Source organism: Schistocerca serialis, chromosome 4 (assembly GCF_023864345.2).
Source record: "Schistocerca serialis cubense isolate TAMUIC-IGC-003099 chromosome 4, iqSchSeri2.2, whole genome shotgun sequence".
NCBI lineage: Eukaryota > Metazoa > Arthropoda > Insecta > Orthoptera > Acrididae > Schistocerca > Schistocerca serialis.
In genome coordinates this window covers 948,762,082-948,785,669 of record NC_064641.1, presented here as the reverse complement: position 1 = coordinate 948,785,669, position 23,588 = coordinate 948,762,082, and the positions used below count along the sequence as shown (strand labels likewise).

Below are 23,588 nucleotides of genomic sequence, written 5' to 3'. Positions count from 1 at the left end.
TTTGATCAAATTTCATCAACAGGCTGTGTAGTTTTCATTAACATCCACTTTTCTCCACAACCACTCACTGACACCCACTCGTGATTGTGAAGCCAGGGAGTGCTCGGTGTGCCATTGATAATTAGAAAGTTTGGTAGCACTGGCTATGATTGGTGGGAATGAGTGCTAAAAAAGTGTGGCGAGATAGAATCTCTCTTTTTCTAGCACTTTTTCCTTTTGTGTGAAAAGGCTAAGACTGCTTCTAAACATTTTTAATGGTGGAGCGTACAGGTTAGTAGCAGAAATGTGTAAGCAAGGCACAAGGTATGAAAAAGAAACGAGATGTGCGATTAAAAAAGGATATTCTAGGAAATTCTAAAATTTTCTACAAGTGTTTTATAACAAAAAACTAATTCTTGTACAATCTCAAGCAAGATCACAAAGAAACAAGGTGGTATGGAGAAATGAAATGGGAGCAGAAAGAGAAAGAGGACTCGTGTAGGAGTACAATGAATAAGAGATTGAAGTTAAAAGAACATGAAGATATTAGGGAAGAGAAATAATAAAAACATTTCAAGGAAATTGAAAAGCAGAAAAAAGCAGTAATTGCAAAGTGGAACTTACAGGGTCCCATTATGAGCCCACGAAAGGATACAAATGGCTCTGAGCACCATGGGACTTGGCATCTGAGGTCATCACTCCCCTAGAACTTCTTAAACCTACCTAACCTAAGGACATCATACACATCCATGCCTGAGGCAGGATTCAAACCAGCGACCGTAGCGATCGCGCGGTTCCAGACTAAAGCGCCTAGAACCGCTCGCCCACAGCAGCCGGTGAAAGGATACGTCATCAAAAAAAATATGTGCCTACTGTGCCACAGATAAATTCTAGGGGGAAACTGCAGGTATAACTGGCACAGTCAGATCGGTAACAGTTCAAGCTTCACTAACATAATTATTGTCTTTTATTACTGTAAAGAGGCCAGAATCAGTATACTTTCTACAAATTGCGTACTGTTACAACACATGCTCCCACATGCAATCATTTGGAGCTACATTTAAACACAACAAAGGTACTTTGAAACCAGTTTTGAAGGTCAGAGGACAAATTTCTCATTGAGTGAGCTGGCTACTGCTAACGCAAACTTTCTATAAGCATATTTTGAGAGCTATGAACAACTCTAAGAGGACTTACAATGTCTACTCCATAATAACATTGACTGGGCAATAAGTTAATGACTTTTCTGGAACATATTATCATCATTCGGGCCAACAAAGGACCCAGCAATGAGAACAAACAAAGGTTTCATGTACCTTGCGTTGCCAAAGTTTTAATTGTTATTGTTGACAACGAATACAGGCAGCATATCATTCTTCATATCTGAAATAGTACACCGCAACATACTGTTGAAACACATCATAGTAGTATCCACAGATATTTTTGCAGCATCCGACACGTATGTCTAAGCAGGGATATAAAAACAAAACAAAACAAAACTAACACTGATGCACTTCTACAATGATTGATCAAATTATAGTTAGAAACAACGAATACAATTACATCTTGAATTGTTGCCAGTTGTTGTGGCAACTGTTGTGGCAATTCATTGCTGATATGTATGTCAAACCATGGACCACTGGCCTTGCTGTTGGTGAGGAGGCTCGCATGCCTTAGCGATACAGATAGCCATACCTTAGGTGCAACCACAACAGAGGGGTATCTTTTGAGAGGCCAGACAAATGTATAGTTCCTGAAGAGGGGCAGCAGCCTTTTCAGTAGTTGCAGGGGCAACAGTCTGGATGATTGACTGATGTGGCCTTGTAACACTAACCAAAACAGCCTTGCTGTGCTGGTATTGCGAACGGCTGAAGGCAAGGGGAAACTACAGCTGTAATTTTTCCCAAAGGCATGCAACTTTACTGTATGGTTAAATGATGATGGCGTCTGTTGTAATGGCGCCCGGAACGGTCACGGGGTAGTAGTGACGGAAATGCGGCAGGACCCGCGAACAACAACACAACAGGAGAGGACGGACACGACCAACGGAGGACCTTACGACACAAAAAGAACAGACAACAGAGTAACAAACCAAACAAGACAAGCACGTCCACTGGAATAGAAACACAAATGTCAATATGCAGTCTGAGGCAGTATGTCCTGAGACACACACGATGTTAGATTGCTGGCTGAGCGCGACGCAGGTGCTTAAGTATGCTATCAGGGTGTCGCTATTGGTCGCTGGGACCACATGTTCCACTGTGGCGCCCTCACATTAAAAGCGGGCCAGGAGGCCACAGCTTACGGCGCTATTGTGCAGAGACCTGTAGGGGTCTTCGACGTACATGACGTCTGGTGCGGATTCAAATTCCGCGGCGCGCGGTACCAGAGCGACCTCTTGGGTAAAATATTCCGGAGGTAAAATAGTCCCCCATTCGGATCTCTGGGAGGGGAATACTCAGGAGGACGTCGTTATCAGGAGAAAGGAAATTAGCACTCTACGGATCTGAGTGTGGAATGTCGGATCCCTTAATCAGGCAGGTAGGTTAGAAAATTTAAAAAGGGAAATGGATAGGTTGAAGTTAGATATAGCGGGAATTAGTGAAGTTCGGTGGCAGGAGGAACAAGACTTCTGGTCATGTGAAAACAGGGTTATAAATACAAAATCAAGCCGGGGTAATGCTGAAGTAGGTTTAATAAGGAATAAAAAAATAGGGGTGTGGGTAAGCATTATTGTAGCCAAGACAGACATAAAGCCCACTCCTACCACAGTAGTACAAGTTTACATGCCAACTAGCTCTGCAAGAAATTATTCAGATAGTGAAGGGAGGCGAAAATTTAATAGTCATGGGTGACTGGAATTTGATAGTAGGAAAAGGAAGAGAAGGAAACATAGTAGGTGAATATGGAATGGGGGTAAGAAATGAAAGAGGAAGCTGTCTCGTAGAATTTTGCACATAGCATAACTTAATCATAGCTAACATTTGGTTCAAGAATCATGAAAGAAGGTCGTATACAGGGAAGAGGCCTGGAGACACTGGAAGATTTCAGGTAGATTATATAATGGTAAGACAGAGATTTAGGAACCAGACTTTTAATTGTAAGACATTTCCAGGGGCAGATGTGGACTCTGACCACAATCTATTGGTTATGAAGTGTAGATTAAAATTGAAGAAACTGCAAAAAGGTGGGAATTTAAGGAGATGGGACCTAGATACACTGACAGAACCCGACGTCGTAAAGAGTTTCTGGGAGAGCATAAGGAACGATAGACAGGAATAGGGGAAAGAAATAAAGCAGAAGAAAAATGGGTAGCTTTGAGAGATGAAATAGTGAAGGCAGCAGAGGATCAAGTAGGTAAAAAGACGAGGGCTAGTAGAAATCCTTGGATAACAGAAGAAATACTGAATTTAATTGATGAAAGGTGAAAATATAAAAATGCAGTAAATGAAACAGACAAAAAGGAATACAAACGTCTCAAAAAATGAGATCGACAGGAAGTGCAAAAGGGCTAAGCAGGGGTGGCTAGAGGACAAATGTAAGGATGTAGAGGCATATCTCGCTAGGGGTAAGATAGATACTGCCTACAGGAAAATTAAAGAGACCTTTGGAGAAAAGAGAACCACTTGTATGAATGTTAAGAGCTCAGACAGAAAGGTGGAATGAGTATATAGAGCGTCTATACAAGGGCGATGTACTTGAGGACAATATTATGGAAATGGAGGAGGATGTAGATGAAGATGACAGAGCACTGAAAGACCTAAGTCAAAACAAGGCCCCGGGAGTAGACAACATTCCATTAGAACTACTGATAGCCTTGGGAGAGCCAGCCCTGACAAAACTCTACCATCTGGTGAGCAAGATGTATGAGACAGGTGAAATACCCTTAGACTTCAAGAAGAATATAATAATTCCAATCCCAAAGAAAGCAAGTGTTGACAGATGTGAAATTCCAATCCCAATTAAAGCAAGTGTTGACAGATGTGAAAATTACTGAACTATCAAATTAGTAAGTCACGGCTGCAAAATACTAACGCCCTTCATTACAGACGAATGGAAAAACTGGTAGAAGCCGGCCTTGGGGAAGATCAGTTTGGATTCTGTAGAAATAATGGAGCACATGAGGCAATACTGACCGTACGACTTATCTTAGAAGATAGATTAAGGAAAGGCAAACCTACATTTCTAGCATTTGTAGACTTAGAGAAAGCTTTTGACAATGTTGACTGGAATACTCTCTTTCAAATTCTGAAGGTGGTAGGGGTAAAATACAGGGAGTGAAAGGCTATTTACAATTTGTACAGAAACCAGATGGCAGTTGTGAGAGTCGAGGGACATGAAAGGGAAGCAATGGTTGGGAAGGGAGTGAGACAGCGCTGTAGCCTCTCCCCGGTGTTATTCAATTTGTATATTGAGCATGCAGTAAAGGAAACAAAAGAAAAATTCAGCGTAGATATTAAAATCCATGGAGAAGAAATAAAAGCTTTTGAGGTTCTCCGATGACATTGTAATTCTGTCAGAGACAGCAAAGAGCTTGGAAGAGCAGTTGAACAGAAAAGACAGTGTCTTGAAAGGAAGATGTAAGATGAACATCAACAAAAGCAAAATGAGGATAAAGGAATGTAGTCAAATTAAGTTGGATGATGCTGAGGGAATTAGATTAGGAAATGAGACACTTAAAATAGTAAATGAGATTTGCTATTTGGGGAGCAAAATAACTGATGATGGTCGAAGAAGAGAGGATATAAAATGTAGACTGGCAATGGCAAGGAAAGCATTTCTGAAGAAGAGACATTTGTTGACATCGAATATAGATTTAAGTGTCAGGAAGTTGTTTCTGAAAGTATTTATATTGAGTGTAGCCATGTATGGAAGTGAAACGTGGACGGTAAATAGTTTAGACAAAAATAGAATAGAAGCTTTCGAAATGTGGTGCTACAGAAGGATGCTGAAGATTAGTTGGGTAGATGACATAACTAATGAGGAGGTATTAAATAGAATTGAGGAGAAGAGGAGTTTGTGGCAAAACTTGACAAGATGAAGGGACTGGTTGGTAGTACATGTTCTGAGGCCTCAAGGGATCACAAATTTAGTATTAGATGACAGCATGGAGAGTAAAAATCATAGAGGGAGACCAAGAGATGAATACACTAAGCATATTGAGAAGGATGTAGGTTGCGGTAGGTACTGGGGGATGAAGCAGCTTGCACAGGATAGAGTAGCATGGAGAGCTGCATCATACCAGTCTCTGGACTGAAGACAACAACAACAACATGTCAAAACTGAGTTGGAATGGTTACCATCTAACCACCATAATCAACGAAATTTTATGTGGATAAATATATCAATTTAAGACACACAATAAAGGGAGGTGGCAATGACAATGACATCAATCCCCTCGTCAGCAATGTTCTCCAGAAGCTCACATCACATGCACGAGTCTTCACTCGCTGCAATAACATACACCAGAAAATATGGTCTGCCCAACTTATTCATAATGTTTACATGCAAGTCTTCTTGACCACAAATTAAAGAATAAAATCACTGACTAATATGGCATTATTGCCAGAGTTTTTCATCAAAAACAAATTGAATTTACTGAAGTGCTCATCAAAAATTAAACAGTCTGTGGTGCCATCTTTGGGATGTATTTGATTGAGTTGTAAAATTTATGACTGCCACATCAGCACTTCCTGATTCGGCTTCAAAAATGCAGCCTAATCAAATAGGTATCATCATAAAGGCTGAATTTTGGAAGTCGTACAAAGATGCTGAACTCTGCACAATAATGTAACTCAAACTGGTGAAGATGGCTATCAAAAATATATGCGCCAAAATCACCAGAAAAGAGTGGATGTATGGCAAAGATCAGAAAAAGAGGCCACCAATAAATCAGAATTGAGAATAAATAGCTTTTTCTGTACGAGTCACACCTTTCCCATACAGATATAAAATATCCATTACATGAGTGTGCATGTATATGAACTAGGATAGTAACATTGACATTTTTACACTGACAAGAGAGGACACGCATGGTGGAACAGTAATGTCTCAAATGAGTCATTACAATAACAGCAATGAAGCAGCTCAGTGAATTTTAAGTTTCCAAATATGCGATTGTCATCCAGCTGTTATCCACTGAACTGTCCACTTGAAATATGGGCAACGTGTGAATTTGACCAAGTAAACTGCAGAAGGAGTTTCGATGGAAGCACCAGCACAGGAGACTTTGACTGCCTTCTTCAATTTGTGTCAAGATAATCTCTTAAAAAGATTTTATTTTGTACAGAAACTACTACACACAGGGGATCTCGAAGAAACAAATTCTACAAACAAAAATGTGGAACATCAGTGCAAAGTATTCAATATTGAGATGGAAGGGTGAGTATACGCTATGCATCCACAAATGCTGGATAGTTCCATTTGTGTTTACTGCTTCATACAATTTGTGGTACAAGATGTTTCGAGGACATAAGAACTGCCAGTTTCTACATTTGTGAAACATTTATGGAAGCATGTCAGTGACTAGATCCATTGGAGAATGACAACCATTGCAAGAGGACAGGAAACTATCATCCTGCCCTGAAATGAGAGAAATCCTACCCAAGATCCTTACAACCCGCCCTAAAGTGGTGCTCCATTACCCACCCAACAGCCACCACCGAAATGTGGCCGACAGCTTGGTAGACTACCCTGTGGCACAGTATGCAGCTGAACATAACATCCTTGATTTCAATGGCTGCTTTACAACCTAGGCCATCTGGCTCCTCCCTTACAACACATTCTCTGCTTCCGAAATTATCCCAGCGTCAACCTACAGTAACCTACTGTCCTCACACCCTTCCCTCTGTCCTATCACCTCCTCCCTATTTACACCCTCTCATCCTCATGGTGTGCCGCCCTCTTCTAACACACCTGCCCATTTCTCCTGCCCCTGTTCCTCTCTCTTCCCACTCCTCCCCCCTCCAAATCTCCCTGCCTCACAGAACTGTGATGCAGCCTCGGCATTCTTCCATCTTGTCCTCGCACACTCTGCCAGACACTGCTTTTCTCTTCCCCTGCCTGTGTTCTGCTCTCCTCCACCTTCTCTGTCCCACTCCAGATTGCTACTCTCATTCAAAATGACAGCATTCCGTTCGGAGTTGCCAGAGTTGGTGGTCACGTGTGCGTGAGCTATGCTCGTTTGTGTGAATCTATGTCTGCTTTCTGTTTTGTAGAAGGCTTTGGCTGAAAGCTAAATGTGTAACAGTCTTTTTATTGTGCCTGTCTCCAATTCAATGTGCTATCCTTATGGTGAGTAGCAATCTATCCTTTTTTCCTACTATTGTTGATTTCCTAATCTGGAGCTTTAGCGTTTAATTTGACTATATTTCATTACCCATGTTTTGCTTTTGTTGATTTTTCAGTTTACAGAGTCTTTTCCAGACACTTTTCCATTACATTCAACTATTATTTCAAATCCTTTGCTATCTCTGATATAATTACAATGTTATGAACAAAACTCTTAACTTTTTATTTCTTCTCCCTGAACTTTAATTACCTTTCCAAATTTACCTTTGGTTTTTTCACTATTTGTTCAACGAACAGATTGAATAACATCAGGGAAATTATACAATCACATCTCACTCCCTTCTTGACTACTGCTTCTGTTTTCATGTCCTTTGGCTCTTATCACTAATCCGATTTCTGTACACATTGTAGATAAGCTATTGCTCCCTATATTTTATCCCTACCACTAGTAATCACATCAATCTTTTAAATGCATGACTTATTAAACTGTTAGGTCAGTAACATTCTCGCCTGAAAACATCTGCCTTCTTTAGTATTGGAATTATTACACTGCACTAATTTCTGAAACCCTTTTACTTATTGCATTCATCCAGACCCTTTAACCAAGGACCTCGTTGATGTGAGGTTATTGCATGCCTCAGCAATATACAGGATGTTACAAAAAGGTACAGCCAAACTTTCAGGAAACATTCCTCACACACAAAGAAAGAAAATATGTTATGTGGGCATGTGTCCGAAATGCTTACTTTCCATGTTAGAGCTCATTTTTTTACTTCTCTTCAAATCACATTAATCATGGAATGGAAACACACAGCAACAGAACGTACCTGCGTGACTTCAAAAACTCTGTTACAGGACATGTTCAAAATGTCCTCCGTTAGCGAGGATACATGCATCCACCCTCCGTTGCATGGAATCCCTGATGCGCTGATGCAGCCCTGGAGAATGGCGTATTGTATCACAGCCGTCCACAATACGAGCACGAAGAGTCTCTACATTTGGTACCGGGGTTGCGTAGACAAGAGCTTTCAAATGCCCCCATAAATGAAAGTCAAAAGGGTTGAGGTCAGGAGAGCATGGAGGCCATGGAATTGGTCCGCCTCTACCAATCCATCGGTCACTGAATCTGTTGTTGAGAAGTGTACGAACACTTCGACTGAAATGTGCAGGAGCTCCATCGTGCATGAACCACATGTTGTGTTGTACTTGTAAAGGCACATGTTCTAGCAGCACAGGTAGAGTATCCCGTATGAAATCATGATAACGTGCTCCATTGAGTGTAGGTGGAAGAACATGGGGCCCAATCAAGACATCACCAACAATGCCTGCCCAGACGTTCACAGAAAATTTGTGTTGATGACGTGACTACACAATTGCGTGCTGATTCTCGTCAGCCCACACGTGTTGATTGTGAAAATTTACAATTTGATCTCGTTGGAATGAAGCCTCATCTGTAAAGAGAACTGTTGCACTGAAATGAGGATTGACACATTGTTGGATGAACCATTCGCAGAAGTGTACCCGTGGAGGCCAAACAGCTGCTGATAGTGCCTGCACACGCTGTGCATGGTATGGAAACAACTGGTTCTCCCATAGCACTCTCCATACAGTGACGTGGTCAACATTACCTTGTACAGCGGCAACTTCTCTGACCCTGACATTAGGGTTATCGTGAACTGCACAAAGAATTGCCTCGTCCATTGCAGGTGTCCTTGTCGTTCTAGGTCTTCCCCAGTCGCGAGTCATAGGCTGGAATGTTCCGTGCGCCCTAAGACGCCGATCAATTGCTTCGAACGTCTTCTTGTCGGGACACCTTCGTTCTGGAAATCTGTCTCGATACAAATGTACAGCGCCACGGCTATTGCCCCGTGCTAATCCACACATCAAATGGGCATCTGCCAACTCTGCATTTGTTAATATTGCACTGACTGCAAAACCACGTTCGTGATGAACACTAACCTGTTGATGCTACGTACTGATGTGCTTGATGTTAGTACTGTAGAGCAATGAGTCGCATGTCGACACAAGCACCGAAGTCAACATTACCTTCCTTCAATTGGGCCAACTGGCAATGAATCGAGGAAGTACAGTACATACTGACGAAACTAAAATGAGCTCTAACATGGAAATTAAGCGTTTCCGGACACATGTCCACATAACATCTTTTCTTTATTTGGGTGTGTGAGGAATGTTTCCTGAAAGTTTGGCCGTACCTTTTTGTAACACCCTGTAGATAACCGTACCAAAGGTGCAAACCACAACTGATGGGTATTTGCAGAGTACCCAAACTGTCTCATGGTTTCTGAACAGGGCAGAAGTCTTCAGTAGTTGCAGCACCACAATCTGGATGAATGACTCATCTGGACTTGTAAATAATCATCTTGGGATTGAAGCTCTTTTGTCTGTGTTTGCTTTAACAATACATATGTTTTTGGATGGTTCCACCTTTAGCTAAACACATTGCTTTTCATCCCAAACATGTTTCATTGCTGTTGCAGCATCATCAGTGGGCTTTTATGGCTTACCTCGTGGTAAAAAGTCATAAAATAAAAGCCCACTGATGATGCTGCTGCAACTGCAGTGACACATGTTTAGGATAAAAATAAAATTGTGTTTTGCTACAGGTGGACCCCATACAAAAACATATGTATGGCCTTGTAAAATTAGTCAACATGACTTCACTATGTTGGTACAACAAACAACTAAAATTAAGGGGAAAACAATACTTGTTGTATTTCCCAAGCACCATCAGCGCTACTGCATAGCTTAATGATGAAGACACCCTCTTTGGTAAAATAGTACCCCATTTGGATCACTGAGTGGAAAGTATTCAGCAGGATGTCTTCAGGAAAAACAAAACTGGCATTCTATGGGTCAGCACAAAATCAAGTAGGAGCAATAATGTAATATGTCTAAGAATGAATAAGAAAACACAAATACACATAAGCTTTTATGAATAGCATAGTGAACATACTATCATTGCCAAAAGAAACACAAAAAGTCAGTCTCTGCCCCAGTAGTACACGTTCATATGATTAGTACCTCCACACATGATGAAGAGATTGAAAATATGTATGGGGTGATAGGAGAAATTTTACAGATAGTTAATGGAGGCAAAAATTAAATTGTGATGGAGAACAAATTCGATAGTAGGAAAAGGAAAACAAGGAAAAACAATATGAGAACATGAACAGGGGGGAAAGGAACCATATGAGAAGCTGCCTCGTAGAATTTTGCACCTAGCATAATTTAATAATTGCTAACACTTGGCTTAAGAATCAAGGACATCTGTAGACGTCAGAGGGTTTCAGGTAGATTATACAATGCTAAGAGAGAAATTTCAAAATTTGACTTCAAACTGAAAAACATTTCCAGCTATAATGTGGATTCTGAGCATAACCTATTGGTTTTGAGTTGCAGGTTAAAACTTAAGAAATTGCACAGAGGTCACAAATTAAGGAGATGGTACCCGGACAAATTGAAAGAGCCAGAGGTTGTTGAGAATTTCAAAGGCAGCATTATACAATGGGTGACTGAAATGGGAAAGGAATGAAATACAAGGGGAATGGATAGCTTTGAAAGATGAAATAATAAAGGCAACTGAGGATGAAATAGGCAAAACGACAAGGCCTACTAGAAACCTGACAACACATGAAATATGAGGGTTGCCTAGAAAATTATATATATATATATATATATTTATTTTTTTTTTTTTATTTTTTTTTTCTCAGCTGAAAACAATACCACGAACACAAGTCTTTTAAGTGACTGTGCCAAGTTTCCGTCACTTCCGACAGATAGCGTAGCTGCGGGACAGTTTCAAAATGGCGTCTCTGCACATGATGCACATTACAAGCAACGTGCCGTCATTGAATTTCTCATTCAAGAGAAATAAAAGTTATGTATATGATTGCCCTTGCATTTTCGTAGTTTATATATGACATATGTACATAATAGCCATCAAAATACTTGCCACAGACTTGTTCAATGTCCAAAAAAAATTATCTGAATTTTGTACTATTGTTAGCTGCTAAAGTAACTGATGACAAGTTTTCTTTCCTTTGTGCATGCCTATAAAATACTCAATGCCTCTGCTTTTTTGGTGAGTGGTTATTTTTAATTTCCTACAGCAAATATATAAAAGGGCTACACAGAGAATATGAACTTCATGCCAGTATTACAGAGTAAGACAATAAGATGAGAAAGAAAAATTTGACAGAATACTGAAAGACCTAGGTCAAAATATGATCCCTGGAATAGAGGATATTTCTTCAGATTTGTTGTGACCACAGAGAGAGAGAGCCACTTGAAGTGCAAGCTATATGAGACACACAAAACATCCTCAGACTTCAAGGCAAATGTAATAATTCCATTTCCAAAATGGCAGATGTTGACAGACGTGGTAATTACCGAATGATAAGTTTAGTGAAACATAGTAGCAAAATACAGACAAAAATTATTTAAGGAGACTTTTATAAGCCTGGCAGTATCTTGTATGTCTCAGATATTTTGCATACCAGGTGAAATAGTTTTGTCATGCACTGTTCTCAATAATTCCCAGGGAATGTCATCTACTCCAGGCATATTGTATCAACGTAGGTCTTTCAGTGTTCTGTTGGAATCCTCTTGCAATATAATATCATTTCATCTTCATCTACTTCCTCTTCCTTTTCTATAATATTGTCATCAAATTTGTTTCTACTGTATGGACCCTCTACATATTCCTTCCTCCTTTCAGTTTCCATTTTGCACTTTCTGTCAGTATCGCATTTTGAACACCAGTATTCCCACTTGCTTGCTTCATTATTATATTTTATCCATTTGTGAATTACGAAGAAGGAGGAAGGTAAGGAAGCCATAGATTCAGACACGTTTTCTAGTTCAGCCTGGCTAATGATGCCTCTTGTGCAACTCCACAATATGTATAGTCTTTCATTTCCATACTGTTGTGAAGCTCAAAACACATGGACTGGATTTTATAACAGAACTGATACATGTAAAGATGTATTAGAAAGGGGGAAGAGAGTGAATCAGGCAAAAAATGTTACTTTACATTTTTGCACTTTATATAATGTTTTCAGATTCACGAGCAAGAAAGGACGCAAAAACTTGTAATAATGATTACAATTGTCCTCCTTGCATGAAAGCATGTAAATGATGTGTTCTCCACTAGTAATATTCAAAAGCTATATTCCAATAAACGACTCTACTGATGAGTGCATTGTAACAAGCATGCAATAACAACACACCAATAACTAATTTTATGAAAAGCATAGTTGCTACTCACCATATAACAGAGATGCTATGTCGCAGATAAAATAAATAAATAAAAACGACAGAGAGAGAGAGAGAGAGAGAGAGAGAGAGAGAGAGAGAGAGAGAGAGAGAGAGAGAGAGCTTTGACCAACTAGAAGCTCACTTTCTGACAGTCTTTTTGTGTGCCTATCTGTGATCCAGCTACTACCCTTTTCACAATACTGTTACATTCCACCATGCATTTTCCACTGTTTCATGGATAATTTTCTGGCTTATACAGAATTAGACCCATTTATTGACTCAATAAGCAAATGGAGGCAGTAAGATTTTCCTAATTTTTTTCTGTCTGGTACAAAACTTCAATTAACATTATCTTTCACACCAGTCACAAAAATCTGTAAAAGCCCTTTGAACAGACAGTGGCAGCACATGTCAGGTGGTATCAGAAGCACTCACCTCCACATATTTGTTCAGCATTTGATGACTGTGCCAGCCTTCGGGAGAGAGCCAGAGGGGAAGCCGTAAGTGGGGAATCACCCTGAGACCGTCGCCCAGTCAGTGGCGACCGTCGCTCCAGGCTGTCAGTCGACTGTGACTGCATCGCAGCTCCAGCTGCCAGCTGTGATGAGACAGGCTCCAGAAGCCCAGAAATTGCTTTTGGTAACGGTGAGCTACAGACATACACAACAGGATAAAGTTGTACTTCCATGACTATCGACATGTGACATTGAATAATGAAACTAAGATATCTATGTAATAATACTGAACAATCTGAGAATGATTTATACATGGAAAAGAACTTAATAACAGCAGTGGGAAGATAAGCAGCACCTGTTAACTACATTTTTCTATCCTATTCAAGAATAACTGTGCCACTTTTTACAACAGGAGGCTTATGAAATAAATCAAGACACCAACTAGCTGTGGCTGTTAAATTTTCATAATGTTCACTGTGAATCGTATTTACGAAATTCTTTGAGCTTTGGGGTCTTAGTCCTGATGATTTAAAATATTGCTAATAATATGCTCACCCAATAGTAACTTACCTGTTAAAGCAAAATGTATAATAAACTCCCAAAAATTTGGTAAAGTGTGGTGCACAGAGGATTCCATAAAAAGCTAATTGTGTATACATTATACAGTTCAACCATCCAGGGAATTGAGAATCTCAACAATTTTCCCTGTTATACATATTGATACTGCGAAGATATTTGACCAGGGAATTCCAAGACCGAATCAAAATCTCTACAGCAGTTCGTCAGACTAGCCCATACATACAAAAAGAAGCAAGTGGGGGACTTAAAAGTTTATATATGTAGAGACAATAGATTTAATACAACCACCTTTACTTACTAAAATATGACTACAGCTCACATTTTATGTTTGAATGAAGTAATGTTTGTCTGTTATGGTTTTGACGGATGATGAATGCAATGTATGTTCGAATGGCAAAAGATATTTTATACATGATAGAATTACATTTTATCAAGTTTCAGATCTTTTACTTTTCTTGCACTGTAAAACCCTGTGCCTTTCCAAATTTCATGATTATAGCTCAACAGGACATATCCTATAGGTTTTGATGAGTGAGTTTTGAAGTATCAATATATGTGACACAAATGGCCAACCTTTTTGATTGCACTGATTCAGAAGCTTAAAACCTTCAGATGTCCAACGGACCATGACCTCAGTGCGTTGGCATAAGCTGGTGTCAGCACACCGTGTGACACAGAGGTTGTGAGAAGATCGATGGAGACCAACGACAGACTCGTAGGAAACATGCCGCCAACACCCCTCGACCCCAGTATTTAGATCACCACTGTGAACTGGAGGGCCAATCTGTCGCATCCAGTGAATTCCAGTGTGTCATCAGTGGCAGCCCAGTGGGAGTCACAGAGGCAGTTAGCTCCTCCGCTAGCTCAGAATCGGGCAGCACATAGTGACGAGAATAGAATACAAAGCAGACCTGTACTTCACCAGCAGTGAGGTTAATGTGGACTATTACAGAGAACTTGTACCACAACGACTATCTTGAGATTTCTTCTTGTGTTCTTGCATATATTCCAAGAGGGGAGCCACAGAGCTAATCAAATTTCTCTTTTCAAATGCTTTGCTTGCTTTTTTTGACATATTTATGTAAACCATGTCTACCTCACCCCCTCCACCCCCCGCCCCTGCACCTCAGCTGCAGATGGCCAATGTGATAGATCTAACACAAGTTTTTCAATTTTTCAGTTTCAGAACCAACAAATTGTTGCTTTGCTGATGACAGTACTGACAGTACAACCAATTTCTGGTTGCACAAGTCGAATCAGCCACACAAAAACACCCAACCAAACAACAAGCCCAACAACTGCCGCTAACCAGCATACCGATGTTCCGACAATTTAACAACACAGAAGAAGAATGACTAGAATACCTGACACAGTTTGAGCACATTGTGAAGTTCTTTGAGTTCAAGGTACTTTAAAGCTACAATACTTTCTTTCAACTGTGGGGTCCCCAGTGTTCAGGTTAAAACAAAAACTATTCCCAACTGTGTCTCCATACGAACTCAGTTATGATGAAGTAATCGCTGCATTAACCAAGTACTATGACTGCCAAGTCCAAGTGGCTGCAACCAGGTATCAGTTCTTTCACTTGCGGAAAAAGCCGGAACCGACGAACAGTCAGTGGTACACAGAATTAACGGATATCACTAGCAAAGGTAAATTTAAGTGTAGATGTGGCAACTTTTACAGTGACTTACTGAATAGGGATGCTATAATATTCAATGTCCCAGATAATAGAATATGGAAACAGATCTTAAAATACTCTGATCCATCACTTCCTCAAGTGTTGTAAATCTTAGAGTAATACGATTGCCATAGCAGCCAATAAGTTTGACCAGGCCCCAATTTCTCAGGTTGAGTCGCCCCTTTCTCGTGACTGCCCCATGAAGCCACATCATCGAATGCATACACAGCTGCGTGGATAGCCACATAGACATGTAAACAAGCCGGTAACTTACTAAAGTCTTGCCCAAGATATTTTGCTCGCCATAAAAGACAGGACTGCCATCACGTAACGCAATGTGTTACAAGTGTGGAAAAGAAGGCCATGTCCGAGGAGTTTGTTTGCTAGGGCACAGAAATGCTGATTTTGTCCACTCTCAGAAAAAACATGCTCATACACATGCAGTGACCATTGTGTTTTCCAGATCTACAATAGGTTCTGACAAAAGTAAGATTAAGGTTGTGCCTCATTCTTGTCCCAGTGCTCTGCAACTATGTTCTAACAAACTATTTGTCTCATTATGAATTGCTAGCCATTGTGCAAACTGTCAGTTAGACACAGGTGCCTCGGTACCATTGCTTAATACTGCCACGTACGAACAGTTAGGTTCACTACGACTTTCTAAATCTAGCAACCATGTCATTGCTTACACCGAACAGGGCATTCCAGTGCTTGGACAGTGTAGTTTGCCTTCCACTTACAAATCTCACACTAGGACAGAGAATTTCATTCTGTTACAATCCAAAAACAGTGGAAAAAATTTCAGTTTAGAAGCCTTTGATCTGTTTGGACTTAGCATCCATGACAACGTACTGTCCATATCGACTTTCAGTCCAAAGGACAATGTAGCTAGCTTGCTTAAAAACTTTTCTGAACCATTTTCAGAAGGAATGGAGAAAAGCTAATAACTTCGTAGTGCATATTACACTGAAACACATTGCACAACCTAAACTTTTCTGAGCCCACCCCATTCCAGTTCCTTTAAGAGACAAAGTAGCCAGTGAATTGAAAGATAATGGTGTGACTGCTCCCATTTAAGCTAGTCAATGGGCAAGTCATTTCGTTTTGTTGCCTAAGTCTTCTGGCTGCATTCACATTTGTGTTGACTTCAAGTCTACAGTCAACCCACAGAAAATCCATTACCTCACCCTGAGGAACTCACGGACAGACTTGGTGTCAACCCGCAGACAATCCATTACCTCACCCTGAGGAACTCATGGACAGACTTGGTGCAGAACGTTACATTTCTAACATAGATTTGAATGATGCCTACCTGCAAATTCCATTGGATAAAGAATCACAGAAAGTGTTTGTTGTAAATACTCACTTAGGACTATTCAACTTTGCACTTGCCCTTCGGCAGTGCTTCCGCACTTGCCATTTTTCAACATTACTTGGAACAGCTGACTGCAAAAGTACCATTTTTTTCAAACTACCTTAACGATACTGTCATCTCAGGTCATACACTACAGGAACACATAGCCAATTTGTGTATTCTTTTTCGAGTGTTGTCAGAAGAAGCACTCAAGTATCATCTTGAAAAGTGTGACTTTTTTCGAACAGAACTACAGTAATTAGGTCATGCGATAAACAGTCAGGGTGTGTACCCCCTCCAATCTCATTTGCTTGCAATCTGTGACCTGCCCGTTCATTGCAATGTGTCTGAACTCCAGTCAGTACATACTAAATTTGGTTCATAACGAATGCCGCTCGTATCACAGCTCCATTACATCGCTTGCATCGCAAAAATGTACCTTTTGTGTGGACTAAAAACTGTCACGACGCATTTCAGAAACCTAAAAATGCTTCGCTCAGCGACAGATGTTTAGTGCACTTTGACCTGCCAAGCCAGTAGTTTTGCAAGTTGACACTTCTTCCTACGGAATTGGCACAGTGCTTTTGCACAGAATTAGTGCACAAGACAGAACTATTGCTTTTGCCTCAAAGGTGTTGACTCAAACTCAATGTGATTATTCACAAATTGAGAAAGAAGCTCTCACTATTGTGTATGGTGCGACAAAATTCTGTCACTATTTGTATGGTTGCAAGTTCTATTTAGTGACAGATTGCAAGTCTTTGCAGTCCTTGTTCCATCCAGTAAAGCTGGTTCCTACACGCACTGCTCAAAAATTGCAACGCAGTATTAGTATGAAATTGTGTACAGACCTACAGCAAAGCATGGCAATGTAGACACCGTATCTCGCCTTCTGATTGGCCCCGAGTCTGATTTTGATGCATCTGCTACATCTTGTTGCCAAATTGATGTGCAGGACTCTGAATTGCTGGAATCTTTTTCCCTTGCATGACAGAAAAATACCACAGGCCATGGAACAGACCAAGATCTCAAGATTTTGTTGCATTATATTCACACGTCATGGCCTCGTTCACTGAACAGTATCCAGAACTCAGTTGTGAACCCGATACTTCGCTTGTAGGCATAGCCTTTCAGTACAACAAGGTGAGAGTCTAGTTCAAAATGACAGTGTACAATCGCATGTGCTTATTCCCAAAGTGTTGCAAAAGGACGTGTTGCAATTGTTCCACCAAGGACATTGGAGAATTGTTCGCACTAAACAGTTAGCACGCTGGCACTGTGCTTGGCACGGCATGGACGACCTCATTGAACAGATGATGTCACGGTGTTGCATAACAGCTTACATTTTATGTATGAATGAAGTAATGTCCGTCTGTTATGGTTTTGACAGATGTTGAAGGCAATGTTCAAATGGCAAAAGACATTTTATACGTGATAGAATTACACTTTATCAAGTTTCAGATCTTTTACTTTTCTTGCACTGTAAAACCCTGTGCCTTTCCAAATTTCATGATTTTAGCTCAACAGGACATATCCTATAGGTTTTGATGAGTTAGTTTTCAAGTATCAATATACGTGACACAAATGATCAACCTTTTTGATTCCGCTGATTCAGAAGCTTAAAACCTTCAGATGTCCAACGGACCATGACCTCAGTGTGCTTGCATAAGCTGGCATCAGCACACCATGGAGCAAAGAGGTTGTGAGAAGATCGATAGAGGCCAACGACAGACTCGTAGGAAACGTGCCGCCAATGCCCCTCGGCCCCCAGTATTTAGATCACCACACACCGGAGGGCCAGTCTGCCGCATCCAGTGAGTTCCAGTCTGTCATAAGTCGCAGCCCAGTGGGAGTCGCAGTAGCAGTTAGCTCTGCCGCTAGCTCAGAATCGGGCAGTACATAGCGACCAGAATAGAGTACAAAGTAGACTTGTACTTCACCAGCAGTGAGGCTAATGTGGACTACTGCAGAGAGCTTGTACCATAACGACTATCTTGAGTTACGTAGATTTCTTATTCTTATGAATACAGAACCCAGTTAACATACGAGTGCAGTTTCTGTTATAGAAAGAGGATACAAGCCACCAATCAACATCCTCTCCTCGCTTCCACTGGTACAAGCTTAGGGGAGACAATGAGAGAATGTGACATAAATTTGAACATAATATGTCTACGCTTTCCTCAGAAAAAGGGTCCTTAACAGTCAGTCACACAGACAACATAGCTAGTCTATAAGGGTTCCATCAGATTGAGGCCCAGAGCTCCAAAACTGAGCATGATGATGATTTTTAAATTATATAACTACATTTCTGGGTAGTAATTATCTTTGGGAGGTGGAATATTTAGTACTGCTGATAGATACGTACATAAGTAAAAATGCTTTTAGAACTGCTAGTTCCTTCATCAGAGAGGAGAGGGGCAACACAATGGGTTAAAAAGGGATCCTTAATCTTTGTTGACTATCGCCCTGCAAGTGTGTCCCTCTCCTTTCATCCTGCCCTCCCTTTTTAACCTTTCACAACCTATGCCTCTCTTGTTTCTGAGGATGGAACTAACAGTTCCAAAAGCTATGATAATGTTGTGCACATTTACTTCTGTATGTGCCTCTCAACAGTACTAAATATTTCGCCTCTCAAAGATAATTAATTGCTAAAATCTCTGTCTCATAATATAATAGTTTTTGAAATTGAATTTTTGTTTTGATATGTCATGATGATTTTATCACTTTATGCTTTCGTATTCCACTACTCTATTACAATCTGTTTTTACAATGAATGCTTACTTTCAACTCTCTGCTGTTCATCGTGCTCTTACTTGCAGTGTCAATATGTAATCCCCTGGAAATAGAAAGGACTCCACTTTAAGGGTATGACACTATTTACAGGCGAATAACTGCACAAGGGAGGGAGAAAAAAAATTGGTCTCAATATTTCAGATGACAGTTTGTAACTGGGATTTATTAGGGAAAAAGATCATTCTTTGCTGACATAAGCCAGGGCTAATTAAATTGCACAAAAGAAAACTTATTATCATCATTATGAAAAACTAACATGCCCCACTAAAAGAATCTGCCTATTAATGAGCAAAAAATAAATGCCACAATTGCAGAAAGATTAAGGGAGACAGTGGCTGTTATCACTGGCTCGAAAGTTTGGAAGTCTGGTGTGCCTGATGCAAAAGTGATAGCCTTTTAATTATTTTAATTTGTGCTTTTCTGTTATTTTTATTTTATTTTAGATCAAAGTGTCAGAGTCACACACAATCTGAGTAATTGTATTACCTTCTCCCCAATCGTGTTTCGCTTCTGGAGTCATCTTCTGTAAAGCTTCTGCTCATCTCTGGGGCGATTCTCACATTTCTAACAATTTCAGATGAGCTTGTTTTGTTTTCTTGGTAATTTAGTTCATCTTTTATTAGTGGTGTGCGATTAGGGCTGATATCTGATGGAAACGTGTGTGAACTGAAAAGCAATTCAACAATGAAACTATAATAATAGTTCATAAATTATACCAGTACACTTAGTGCTCAATGACATTATATGAAGGAAAATCAGAAAGTAATGCACAATAATTTTATTACCAAAAAATACAAAGCGGTAAAAAAAACACCTTACATCTTTTAGCTATTTTTCTACAAAGGCACCAACATTTTCAACAAATTTTTCCCATCACAGTACCAGTTTCAATATGCCCTGTTTGTAGAAGTCCACTGACTGGAGTAAAGCCATCTGCGGATTGCATGTTTCACTTCCGCATCTGCCACAAAGCATTGCTCAGCCAGCCAGGGATTTTTTCATGGGACCAAACAGATGAAAGTCCGATGGTGCAAGGTCCAGACTATGTGGTGGATGCTGGACCATCTCCCACCCAAATTTATTTATTAATACTGCAGTGTTGGTCACAAAGGTCATGATGCCAACTTAACTAAATTTTTAATAAAGGTTGCAGCATTCACAGTGGTCCATATTCACCAAAGTCCACCAATAGTACACCATGAATATCCCAGAACACTTCCACAAGCACTTTCCCAGCAGACTGAGTCACTCTGATTTTTTTTTCATACTGGTGAACCAGCATGTTTCCACTCCCTAGAGGCCTGCTTGGTTTCGGGTGTGTAGTGGTATGCCCACAACTTATCGCCAGTAATGATTCCTTTTAGAAAGTCTTACCTTTCTGCGTCATACCATGTTAAACGATCCAAACTTGTCACCACTTACTGGCAATTGTGATTGTCTGTCTGGTTCTTACACACCTAGCAAGCACTAAATTTACAAAACTTCAAAGTGTACATCTCACCATAGGAAACGTTGAACAGCTGTGATAAGAAAACTTCCTGGCAGATTTAAACTGTGTGCCCGACTGAGACTCGAACTCGGGCCTTTGCCTTTTGCGGGCAGGTGCTCTACCATCTGAGCTACCGAAGCACAACTCACGCCCGGTCCTCACAGCTTTACTTCTGCCAGTATCTCGTCTCCTACCTTCCAAACTTTACAGAAGCTCTCCTGCGAACCTTGCAGAACTGGCACTCCTGAAAGAAAGGATACTGCGGAGACATGGCTTAGCCACAGCCTGGGGGATGTTTCTAGAATGAGATTTTCACTCTGCAGCAGAGTGTGCACTGATATGAAACTTCCTGGCAGATTAAAATTGTGTGCCCGACCGAGACTCGAACTCGGGACCTTTGCCTTTCGCGGGCAAGTGCTCTACCATCTGAGCTACCGAAGCACAACTCACGCCTGATCCTCACCGCTTTACTTCTGCCAGTATCTCGTCCCCTACCTTCCGAACAAGGACCGGGCGTGAGTCACACAGTTTTAATCCGCCAGGAAGTTTCATATCAGTGCACACTCCGCTGCAGAGTGAAAATCTCATTCTGCTGTGATAAGATTCGCAGCTGCGCATGCTGGTTTTCCAAAATTGCTGCCTCAATGGCTCCAACATTTTGCGGGGTTGCAGTTGTTACCAGCCACCCAGAGCATACACGCCACACATGTCCATGCCAGTTTCACTCATTTTATGCCCTTTGGCCCACAAATATCGAACTACACTTTGCTGTTCTTCACTAATTGACAACAGTAACATGCACACCATGTATGTTTTGTAGTTCAGGCTTCTCTCACTAGAGCTGCACATGAAAACAAAATGCCCTCTGTAGCGCAAACTTCAAGCTATGCCATTGTGAAGTTTCAACATTCCATCTGTAATAGCACGGGAGAAAAAATTATTGTGTGTTACTTTTCAATTCTTCCTCGTACATGGTCACTAAGTGATATAAATGAACCACTGTATGTGCAAACAGGAAATTTGATTTGGAGAAATAAAAACAAATCTAAAATTATTAATGTATTACTGTTGTCAAATAAACACATTAAACTTATTTCTGTATTTATTGGACATTGTCTATTGAGGTGAAACTTGACACATTTCTTGATATTCACATCCCTAAATGTGAGCATGAAATAATGCGACAACTATGACCACAATACAGAATCCAGCAAAATTTTGGTATATTACAACAATGCTGAAAAAAGAATAGTAATTAACAATAATGATTTACTTATAATGCAAGAAAATGAAATGTGAATCAGAACTTGTTCAATTTATGAAGGTTTCTACTAACCTTCTAATTAAATTTTACATCAAGACATTAGGAAAAAAAAAAAAAAAAAAGGAAAAAAAAATTTTCATAGTCTTGAAATGAAAATACATCGCCTAATGAGTAATGTATTCCTTAACAGGCCATGTAAGGTTTAAACTAATACCATCAAGTACCCAATTTGTTAATAAAAAAGCATTACAAAAATCTTTCAACAATAAGCAAACACCTTGACAGAAGAACATAATTTATGGAAAGTAAGACAAAATTTTAGTGAAAAATTTTTATATATGTTCCTTAACATACAGATGATCATTGCCTTCGTCGAAAACAGACAAACCACCCCCCCCCCCCCCTTACACACACACACACACACACACACACACACACACACACACACACACACGACCACAGTCTCTAGCTGCTCAAGCTAAACAGCAAGCAGCAGCACATGATGGGAGAGGCAACTGGATGGTGAGTGTAAGGAGGAGGCGGGGAGGGATGGCACAGTACACAGCAGAGGTGGGGGATGGTAAAGTGCTGCTTGTAGGGCGTATTGAAGAGAGGGTAGGGCAGCTAGGTGCGGTCAGGATGTTAACGGAGGGTGGAGGGGAGAGGAGACAGCAGCAAAATGAACCCACCTGTTCCTGAATAACAAAGCTGTCTGTTTTATGAATATCTTTCTACTTAAACATCTCACTTTTGTCACATCTAGTATTAGATTAACAGTATTGAATCTTAACATGTGTCATTTTTGTCTTCTCAACTGGAATCGTGACCAGTATCAGTGGCTACTACCAATTTTTATATATTTCCTCCCGTAAATCCATTGGCTCCACTACTTCCTTATTTCTAAAACTGTTATGTAATTCTGCTTCCACTTGCTTTTTGTCTTCCATTTCGTTACATTCTTATTAAACTCACCAAAATTAGTTGTCTGTAGTTCTAACCTGTCATCAGAAACTGGAGAGACAAGTGGTGTTGTTGATCCGGGTCGAAAGAAAGTGTCGAGACCTTCAGAAAGACCCAAACCATCGACATCTGTTAACTCTGAAGGACGTAGAACAGGCCTCGTTGGAGCGCGTGTTTTTGCACGACGTGGGCGTCCCTTCACAAGATGTCTTAACCGTAATGGGCCACAATCAGGTGATTCTGCAATACAGAATTAAAACACAATGTTTCAAGACTTCAAGAACATCAGGTATTCATCAAGTTGCCCATATGCAATGGACTTAAACTAAATCCTAAATGATAAGGCTTCTTTGTCAAGAAATGCTGAGCTTAAGCCAGCAAGAAAGCAAGAAACAACAGGCATACACAATGGTATTTGACCAATATATCAAAAGGCATACAATATGGCAAGCTGCAACCTCAAATAG

General features: G+C 40.4%; 1 protein-coding gene across 1 annotated transcript in view; it reads right to left on the bottom strand.

Moving 5' to 3' along the window:
* The window catches only part of LOC126473606 (F-actin-uncapping protein LRRC16A), a 517,910-nt gene that overhangs the window by 64,787 nt on the left and 429,535 nt on the right, over positions 1 to 23,588 (bottom strand). The window contains exons 26-28 of the mRNA XM_050100768.1: positions 23,160 to 23,361; positions 19,895 to 20,074; positions 12,982 to 13,196 (exon numbers count right to left, since the gene is read on the bottom strand). Of these exons, the coding sequence (XP_049956725.1) occupies positions 12,982 to 13,196; positions 19,895 to 20,074; positions 23,160 to 23,361 (597 nt within the window). The remainder of the gene's footprint in view (positions 1 to 12,981; positions 13,197 to 19,894; positions 20,075 to 23,159; positions 23,362 to 23,588) is intronic.